Source organism: Sturnira hondurensis, unplaced genomic scaffold (assembly GCF_014824575.4).
Source record: "Sturnira hondurensis isolate 20B ecotype Veracruz unplaced genomic scaffold, ASM1482457v3 Scaffold0023817, whole genome shotgun sequence".
In the NCBI taxonomy this organism is placed as follows: Eukaryota; Metazoa; Chordata; class Mammalia; order Chiroptera; family Phyllostomidae; genus Sturnira; species Sturnira hondurensis.
Window position 1 is genome coordinate 5,274,119 of NW_028096448.1, and position 10,137 is coordinate 5,284,255.

At 53.2% G+C, this 10,137-nt stretch overlaps 1 protein-coding gene across 1 annotated transcript in view; it reads left to right on the forward strand.

The window, feature by feature from the left end:
- GMPR (guanosine monophosphate reductase) overlaps positions 1-9,876 on the forward strand; it is a 38,838-nt gene extending 28,962 nt beyond the window's left edge. Inside the window, exons 7-9 of the mRNA XM_037037892.1 lie at positions 5,785-5,827; positions 8,305-8,464; positions 9,372-9,876. Of these exons, the coding sequence (XP_036893787.1) occupies positions 5,785-5,827; positions 8,305-8,464; positions 9,372-9,552 (384 nt within the window). The 3' untranslated portion in view covers positions 9,553-9,876. The remainder of the gene's footprint in view (positions 1-5,784; positions 5,828-8,304; positions 8,465-9,371) is intronic.
- The last annotated feature ends 261 nt before the right edge of the window (positions 9,877-10,137 follow it).

The window sequence follows — 10,137 nt, forward strand, 5'->3', positions numbered from 1 at the left end:
GCTGGTGTGTGTGAGAGGCTAACATGCAGCCATCCCCCTCCATTTGCTGAGTGAGGTGGCGGAGTGAGATGTCATCAGACTGCGCTTTCTCCAGCGTGCCAGCGGTTCTCAGGGGCTCCCCATAGCCTTGCCTTGGGCCAACTACATGAGTGTCACCAGGGAAGCCTCTTACAGTCCACATTCCTGGACCCCATCCTCGTGAATTCAACTCTTAGACCTGGGCCTCCAAAGCCAATGTAATCAGTCCTGAGTCTGGATTACCATCAAGAATCTTAATCAGAATTTAGACTCTGCATTATAACCCTTGAATGGCCACCATTTCTAAATCAGTGGAGGGCAAATTAATAGTTTTATTATGAACATAGTCTAAGGTCCCATACTTGGGCCTTTCTAGAAATTTTAGGGGGCCATTTGTGGGCAGGCTGGAGGCTCTGCTGGCACCACAGGGGACTTATGAACATAGTCTAAGGTCCCATACTTGGGCCTTTCTAGAAATTTTAGGGGGCCATTTGTGGGCAGGCTGGAGGCTCTGCTGGCACCACAGGGGACTGATGGGAAGTCAGTTTGGGATCTCTTTCCACAGCACACCCAGTTTACAGCTTATTTACAGCAAGTCTCTAAGTGTGATGCCCAGACCGGCAGCATCAGCATCAGCTGAGAACTTGTTAGAAAATTTCGGACCCCATCCAGACCTGAATCAGAAACTCAGAGAGTGAAGCGCAGGAATCTGTTTTAACAAGCCCTCCAAGTCACCCTGATGGGCTGTCAAAGTTGAGAACCGCTGGCTTCTCGGGTCGGGTCATTGCTGCCGTCAGGTCTCATTTGCCGGCACCAGAGAACAGCTCTGGATTTCTCAGTTAGGGACAGTGGCGGCTCAGGCTTGTGCTGCTGCTGCTCCGGGTTTCTGATGTTCCATTCATGGTGAGAGATTGCCTAGGGGCGATCTAACCACATTGCATGTGGTTAGAAGTTCAATTTGTAGCCAAAAGATCAAATGAAGTTCACAGACTTACAGGGGGTCGGTATTTGACTTTAGCTGATTCCTTCTTCTTTTGTTTTAAATGTTTTATTTATTTATTTTTAGAGAGGAGAAGGGAGGGAGAAAGAGAGGGAGAGAAACATCAACTTATTGCCTCCTGTATGTACCCTTATTGGGGACCAAACCCACAACCCAGGCATGTGCCCTGACTGGGAATTGCACCAGCCACCCTTTGGGGTGCAGAACGACTGAGCCACACCGGTCAGGGCCAGCTGAGTCTTTCTAACCAGCTGAGTGTCTTGGACTTCAAAGCAGCCATTTACCCACCATCCCTTTGACTAATGGAGTTTCACAAGTAGCTTTTTCCCACTTGCCAACAGTCCTAAACCCACGGGAGACCCATCAGGTGGTTTGGATCCTGCCACTTTGTCCAGTTTCTCTCCAGCTGTCTCATTTCACACTTCAGTTGCTGACTTAGCACATCCGCGCCAGTGAGGTTCAGAAGGAAGCCACAGCGCAGCGTCTGCTCTGCAGGTGCTGACACCCAAGAGGCTGGACTTGAATCGGGTTTCTGTTTATTGTGGCCCGCATGGGCTGCTGGGAGGCAGAGAGCTGAAAATTTCAGGACACCCCCTACATAGGTAAAGATTAAGGTGTGACCAGTTAATTTCGTCTCCTCATCTGCTAGGGACATCACACAAAGGAGAGAATTGGAGAGGTGGAAACAGCTTTGGAGGAAGTAATGGCTGTCAGCCATCGAGCATCTTCTATCTACCAGGCATAGCAGACATATAATCTTTAATCCTTGCAACAACCTGACAAGGTAGCTCTTCTCTTTATTTGATAGGTGTATTAGTCAGGGTTTTCAGAGAAACATCCAGTGGTTTGTGTGCATGTGGTGAGAGAGAGGTTTATAAGGAATTGGGTCAGGTGATTATGGAGGGTGAGAAGTCCCCAGCTCTGCGGCAGGATGACTTGGCAAGCTGGAGACAGCTCATGGTGGGGTTTCCGTCCACGTCTGCAGGTCTGAGCACCAGGAGGGAGCCATTGTTGCCATTGGAATCAGAAGGCAGGGAAAAGCCCATTCCCCAATTTGAAGGTAGTCAGTTAGGAAAAGTTCTTTTGGGAGAGGGTCAGCCTTTTTGTTCCACACAATCCAATCTCGTCCTGATTGGATGAGACCCACCTTCATTAGGGAGGGCAATCTGCTTTACTCACTCTACTGATTCTTGCCCACAGACACCCCCACAGAAGCATCCAGAATAATGTTTATCCAAATATCTGGGCACTCCAAGGCCCAATCAAGTTGGCACATACAATTACAACCACACGAGGTGAGGAAGCTGGCTTTGAGTCCTTAAGTAACTTGTTGTTACTTGTTGGACCATGCTGCTGGTCGGAGCCGAGCCTGCACTCCGACCAGAGTCTGTCCACCTCTGCTGTTCACTCCCGCCCTTGCCCGCCCTCATTAAACAATGAGGAGACTCAGAGAGGGTGAAGGACTTGCTGAAGCCACAAGGAGTGCGGGTTTCCACAGGGTCCCAGGGCTGCTCATTTTCCCACCATGTTGCTTTGGGAGACCTCAGCTTAATCTGTTCTGTGCCCAGGCCTTTCCCCTCTGAGGGCTCAAGTGCATCTTTAGTGCGGAGTCAGGAGTCATCCCGGCTGAACCATCGGAAAGGGAGCGATTTGAGCCAACAACCGAAATGGTTTGGACTGTGTAGCGCTTCACAGGACCTGAAAAAAGTCCTGTGCCTTGGCTGACTGGGGTGACTGTTGTTTCTTCTTTATGCAAGTTCAACATTTTAATCAGTGCATTTTATAGAGACTTTGAGAATGTGTTCATCAGTTTGAGGAGGACTGCCCTCGTGCGGGGCTGTGACGGTCGAAGGTTGGGCCGATTCAAAGCAGTCCCCAGCCCCTCCTTCCCTATACCCATCAGGGCGCACACCACCCTACCCTGACCCTCGGCAAAGAAGTGGAGGTTGGTGGGCAAATTTCATGTGAGTTTATTGATTTAATGTAAAAGTTCAGAAACAGCTAGACCTTTACTTAGATCTAATCAAATTTTTTCAAATAATTTTTTAGGCTTGAAAAATTCCAGATTAAGGTAAAGAAAATAAATATGACTAGAACTGCCTTCATCTTAAGAGAACCACTGCTAATGCCTGTATAGGTTTGCTTCCAGACATGTGTGGAGTTTACTCTTGACCAGGCTTCTAATCTTGTTCTTCTCTTATTACCACTGTGGGACCTTGGGCAAGTCACTCAGCCTGACGGAACCTGCCTCGCCACCTCCCCGCCCCACCTACAAAGTGTCGGCTTCAGATTCTTGTGGTGTTTAAATTTAAAAAATGGAGTTTGATTCGGATAGTAGATGCTTGATTCGGATTCCTCCTGCTTCCCCCGTGCTTGCTTTTGCTGCCCCCCCTTCCCAGGATGAGCACGTGTTTTTAAGAAGAGGAGGTACGCCGACGCTTCACAGGGCCAGTCACCACTCCTGTGGTGTGATGCCTTTTCCACTAAAATATAACACTAACAGTTTTGAAAAGCAAAACAAGTAGCCATTTGAGTATTTGCACGCTGTTTTTTAGTATATGTGCTACCGACTTTTAAAAAAAATAAGCATGGCACATTGCTGTAAAAAACAAGCTTCCCGCAGCCATGACTGTTTCTGCATGAAAGTCAGTGTCTTTCTTAGATTGCAGGGCTGTTCCTATTGTTCTGCCTCCCGAGGACATGAAATCATGCTGTGAACAGCTTTTGGAAATTACCTGGAAATGGCAGTAGGGAGCCCTGGCTGGAGGGCTTAGTGGGTTGGAGTGTTGTTCCGTACACCAAAAGGTTGCCAGTTTGATCCCTGGTGGGGACACTTACAGGAGGCAACCGATGTTTCTCACGTTGATGTTTCTCTCTGACCCTTCTGTCTGAAGTCATAAAAACATACCCTGGAGTGAAGATTGAATGGTGGTAGGGGACCAGTTCCTGTGCCTTGCCTTGCCGCATGGTGTGACGTCGGGTGGCCCTGGGTCACGTGTGCAATCCAGCTTGTCAGTCTGCGCTGTCGGTCCCACAGTGCAACTCAAACGAAGTGAGCAGGTGACACGTTAAGTGTGGCTTCCTCTCCACAGCGAGACACATTGCCATGGTCTGTTAACAGTGGATGTCCCCGGCCACCCTGGGACCTCACGGTCTTGGAGTCCCAGTAACATAGACCTTCTCGAGGCAGGCCTCCTCACTGACCACAGCAGGGCGGGATTGCAGGACCCACAGAGACACCCTCCCAGTCACAAGCTGCTCACCCGCAGGCACGTGAGCAAAAGATATAAGGGTGTGTGTGTGTATGTGTATGTTTAAAGTCAAATGCGTTAGGCACCTACTTTAATAGGAGCATGAGTTTATTTCACCTTTGGAGGTTGTCAGTTTGAAGACCTGCTTTGTACAACTGGTCTAGATAAAGAGGTAAAACACTTTAAAAGTAATGGCAGGGCACGTGAGGGCATACGGGGTTGTGCCTTCGAAAGAGAGGGCGTGTGTTCTGGAGCTTTGAGGCTCTAACTGCATGTACAGAGCCACCTGCCCACTGGGTGTTCACATGGGGGCTGTGGCCACCTGGGGGTCAGGGAAGCCATGTGGGAATAACACACTTGATGGAGGAAATACCTGCAGTCGGTTACATTCGTAAAAGGAAAAGATCGAGCCTTCATACCTACCTCTTGCTCAGCATTGCAGAGAAGTCACGAAACAGCGTCTGAGTTCTAGACCCAGGAGTGACGGACCTGAAGGGCAGTGGGAAAGAGGACTGAGTCCCGAGGTGCCCTGTCCTCCTCAGGTGGAGCTGATATTCGGAAACCGGCTCCATTCTGCACAGACGCCCTCCAGCTCCAGGGGCACACCCACCTTCCTGCCGGCTGTGAAGCAAGAGCATCTGAGTGGCTTTGTTTTCTGTGTTCGTCCCAGTGCTCGCCCGGCCTCTGCGAGGCTGGGCCCACTTTCTAGGGATGGGCACTTCCCTCTGAGACCTTGGTGTTTCTCCAAGACCCACACTGAGTCTGGGCTCTGTCACATGTCGCCAGTCCTGGGCACTGACCCTGCCTGCCCAGTGTCTTTGCTTCCTTGCCTGTCCCTGTCTGGTCTGGCCGCTGCTCCAGGCCACCCTCACCGCCCTTTGCCCCCTTGGACCTCACCCAGGCCGAATTGCGAATAGCAGGCAGCCTGGTTACTTTGTGCCTTTTCTGTTTGTGAGGAAGCCCAGTGGCTTCGCATCCTGAACACCGGGTACTGTGTTCCTGGTGTTTAAACATAACCCCCGCCCCCAGCTGAACTGTGCTGCTAGGCATTCAGGCAGTCCCAAGGGGCAGAGTGGGTATCAGGAATGTGTGTCTGACTAAGGCAACCGTGCATGACGGTGAATTAGAAACACATGTTGTGGCTGGGCATGTAAAGGAATTGACTCGGTGTCCTTTCTGGCTCTGAAAATAATTCAGCTCTTGTACTAAGTAAATCTCACCTCACACCAGGCAGGTGGGGAGAGGTGACGACTGATGAGAATGAACTTGGAGGGCAAATGGAGAGGCGTGTTGAGAAGGGGCTGCAGGGGTCACTCTCATGCTCAGCAGCTTCCAGGTGGTGGGCGGGCTGGGGGCAGGAAGGGGCCCTGAGGCGGGGAGTGTTGGGCTTTGGCCCTGAGGGCTCTGGACTTGGCTGGGGGCGGGGATGGGTTTCGAATCCCAGTCAGTCACCCCAGGGTAGAGGGACAGCCTGAGAGAGGTCCCTCTGACTTCTTTGCTTTTTCCTCTTTGAAGGACGGAGGCTGCACGTGTCCAGGAGATGTCGCCAAAGCCTTTGGTGAGGAGAACGGAGGGCGGGGAGGGAGCTCCCTGCAGCAGCGGCTGTGGGGCGGGGACTGGGAACTCAGTGGGATGTGGAATGAGGCAGTGGAAACCTGAAGGGTGTCTGGGCTAGTCCTGACTGTCCGCTGCCTGGGTTTCAGGCCCAACTGGCCTGGATTCTGGCACCAGTTTCACTCTGGCTGGTAGCAGAGCACCAGGGGATAGATATAGGGACGGTGTCCTGCCGGCCGGGAGTGGGCGGAGTCATGGCTTGGACCTGATGGTGGAGAAGGCCCAGGGCATCTGTGGGAAAGGCCAGTGCCAGGTCCAGGGCGCAGTCACTTCAGGGAGGGCCTTTGGGGAAACCCCAGAAGGGGGCTGGCTTCCCCCCAGCAGTTTCTTACCCGAGGCTGAGGATCCCACTCCCCATGGAGGGGCAGCAGAGTCCAGCTGTGTGAGAGGGTGGGGCTGGCACCTGGGGTCCCAGCCAGGGGATCCCGGGCTTTTCTTGCGGAAGCACCTGGAGGTCCAGCATGTCAATGTGCTGTGCCTGCCTCTTGACCTTTGTAACCTTTGCTCAGAATTCAGAGCTGGCTACACAGCTGGGTGATGCCAGTGGCTTTTCTCTGTGTCTGCATTCAATGATTCTGCCTGTATGCTTCGTCATCACTGGTTCAGAGTACATCCCAGAGAACGTCTTAGGCGAGGCATTGGCTTAAGAAAAACAAAACAAGACAAAAGTGACAAAAGGAAATATGGGGCAGTGTTCTAGCAGCTGGGTTTGTAGTAACCATGGAGACTGTCCAGGGGACAAGGCTCCAAAGAGGCAAATGACAAAGTCAGGGGCAGAGCAGGGAGAACACAGGACTCTGGCTATTCCCATGTACTCAGGTGCCCCTTGATTAGGGACCTCCGGCCAAGGGCAGTTTTGCTATCGATTTTTGAGCTGCATCTTCACACTGATGGGTGTCCTGCCTGGGGCTCCCTGCTGAGCGTGGGGCTGAGCACACTTTGAAGTGACGGGTCCTGAGGAAGGAGCCTCATAGATAACAGATCTGAGTGATGTTCCTGGTGTCTTCTCATCCACTCTCCTTCCAGTGGGTGCAGCCAGGAACTGAGTGAGTGTGAGGGAGAGGGGCCTTGTCAGGGAAAATGTGGGCTAGGAAAGGACGTGAGAGTGTTCAGAAATGAAAATGATTAGAAGCCACGTCACAGCATCATTTGAGTGAGTCCGAGCCCTGTGTTTCTGCTGTTCACATCTGCTCCCAGGACTGTGGTCCTCAGGCGGCCTGGTTGGACTCCAGTGTGCTGGTCCCCGTATAATCATGGCAAGGGGGCCGAGGAGCCAGCATTTGTGTTAAGGACCCTGCAAAAAATGGCCTTCAAAGCTTGTCTCCTGTGGTACCTGCTTGCCTGACTGCAGGCCAGGGGCCCACCCTGCACAGCCAGAGCCCTCTTATAAATATGTAAACAACCAGAGGGCAGAGGTCAAGGCCACTTTTCAGGGGTTCCTATGCTTGCCCCTCCCCGCCCTTCATCTTTATTACTTAGTACACCTGGACTCTGATACCCTCGTGTTCTGAGTGCATACCCTCAGCGGGACTGCCCTGGGTGGAGCGGCTGGGTCGGTTGTGTTTGTGGTCAGTGGAGAGCCGTCTGCACGGTTATCAATGGACAGAATGGGGCGTGGGGACAGTTTCTGTTCCTTCCACATACATCTTTTACGAGTCACTAGTCCGACTAGTCACTCTGCATCTCCCATGTGCCATGCATGCACTGTGACAGACCCTGGGGACACAGCCGTGAGCCAGCCCTGCTGGTCCAGCTGGTCCCGGCCCCACTCCAGCCTGCTCTGGCAGCCTGAGTAGCCAGCCTCCGCTGTGCCTAGCCTGGGAGTTTCACGCCATTGGGTGACTCATATGGGATATTACTCTGGAAGTCAAATACTTATCACAACAGAGGTGAGGTAGAATTTTACGGGATATATTGTGTCTATGTGCATACATGCATGTTTAGGTTTCTCTCCCCATGCCCACGCTCTAGAATAGGGGGTTCAGTCTGTTCTGAGGGCTCCTCACAGCCTCCGCAGAGTGCGAGGCTCAGGGCGCAGGCAGACCAGGCGCCGGGCAGGGACAGTGTGGAGGAGCTACTGCATTAGGTATGAGACTGGCCAGTGTGTCCTCTGCAGTGCTGCTCTACTCTGGGTCTCTCCGACTCCAAAAGAGTCAGACCACAGGGACACGTCATTTTTAGCTCCTCGGGCCTGTCCAGTGTGTTAACCCCCCACCACTCAGGAAGCTGCATTCGTTTCCTGAGCGTCCAATGCCCCACTCCCTACGCAGGGACCCTTCTTACATTTTTCCCAAAGGGGAGAGGTTGGGCTTTTCTCTCGGCTACAGCTAGGGGAGGGGTGAGTTGGGGGAGCACTTAGATGCCTCCAGAGCCGACTTCCTCTGAGTTCTTTCCTCTGCTGCTTCCATGACTGGCGTTTAGGAGCCGGGGCTGATTTTGTCATGCTCGGAGGGATGTTTTCAGGCCACACCGAGTGTGCTGGAGAGGTGATCGAGAGGAATGGGCAGAAACTCAAGCTCTTCTACGGGATGAGCTCCGAAACGGCAATGAAGAAGCACGCGGGAGGCGTAGCCGAATACAGGTAAGGGGCAGAGCGAAGGCGTCTCACTCCCGAGGACTCCCCGCTTCTCCTGCTTGTTACAGAAGTGGGGTGGACGCAGGTCTCAGAGACTGCGGGGAGTTTCTAAATGTCCCTCTGACAGCGGGACAGGTGCTCTCCAAAGCCCTCATCTCCGGCGCCCAGCGAGCCCTCCATTCTACCCTGGTTCCACATTGCTGGGACCTTACCCCATGCCCAGGGCGGCAGGTGTGACTTGTGCAGGTGCAGGCAGGAAGCTGGGGGATGTGCCAGCAAAGGGCCACCCTGGAAGGACACGTTGTTAGAGGGGAGTCACTTTATCTTGCTGGCGGAGGTTCCCACATAAGTAACCTGGTAGGGCGTGAGTTTACCTTGAGTCTCCTCTTCCTCCTCTTGACTGTCCCCTTTGAAGACATCAGGGTCTGGCCTGGCATGCAGGAGGGCGGAGCTCCAGGCTGCTTCTGTTGTTGGTCAGGGAGGGCAAGCAGACGGGCGGCAGCAGGGGTCCCAGGTCTGCTCTGGGTCAGTTGGTGACGGGTGTACAGATTAAGGTGGAGTAGAAAGATGCAGTCAGTTTCTGCAGGGGCAGAGTGGGGCCCTGCTGCCAAGGGGAATGCCATTGTGCGGGATGGTGCGGGCCTGCTTCTTCCAGTGCTGCTGACAGAGTTTCCTTTCCCTGGCGCTCTGAGCGGCCAGCAGTGAGGCCATGCATGTTGGGTGGGAGGGCCGTGTGTGTCTGACATGCTGGCTTGGTCAGCTTGGCATTCGTAGCGGTGTGTGAGTGGGGTCAGGGTGGTGTGTAGCTACCTGAGGGCCCTAGGGCTGCATCGGTGCTATCACTAGGGACAGTTCTGGCTGGTTCTTAAGGAAAAGTAACCGGATTGAAAGGAACACTTCCTTTTTCTTCCAGAGCCTCCGAGGGCAAGACTGTGGAAGTGCCTTACAAAGGGGACGTAGAAAACACAATTCTGGATATTCTCGGGGGACTGAGGTCTACCTGCACCTATGTGGGGGCTGCCAAGCTCAAAGAGCTCAGCAGGAGGGCGACGTTCATCCGGGTGACCCAACAGCACAACCCGGTGTTCAGCTAACCTTGCGGATGAGGTGCCAGTCCTGCTCACGGAAGCTCCCGCACACAACCTCGCGCACACCGTCTTCCTGTTACGACAGTGCTTCGGCGGCTCCTGAATGCTGGGATGCTGCCTCCTTCTCCCGCTCCTGCTGCCTGGAGGCTCTGGGGCTCCCCTAGTGCCTTGGTGGGGGGCCGGGAGCAGAGCACTGATCGTGGCAGTGGTCAGAGCCCAGCTGCCTGGGACCCATAACCTCATTGTTAAAGCTAACACTCTTACCTTTTTCTTTCTTTTTAAAAAAAGGAATGGTTTCACTTTAATATAATGCTGTTATCTTAAGACTTACCCGAGTCCTGGAGTTTGCATTTTCAGGAACCAAGTTGCAGGGGAGGCTGGGGGTTTGCCACCTCCTTCCCAGACGTGCTCACGGCTCTATGTCCAGGCCACCGTGGGCGGGGGCAGTTAGAGTAAAAGGGGCGTCACCTCCCCCAGCCTCTGTTTGCTGGAGAAGAACAAAACCAAGAGCAGGCGTGGGTTTGAGAATCGGTCTCCTGCGGGTACTCTCGAGGCGTGGCGACGTGTTTTCACATCTCTGTTACACACGTG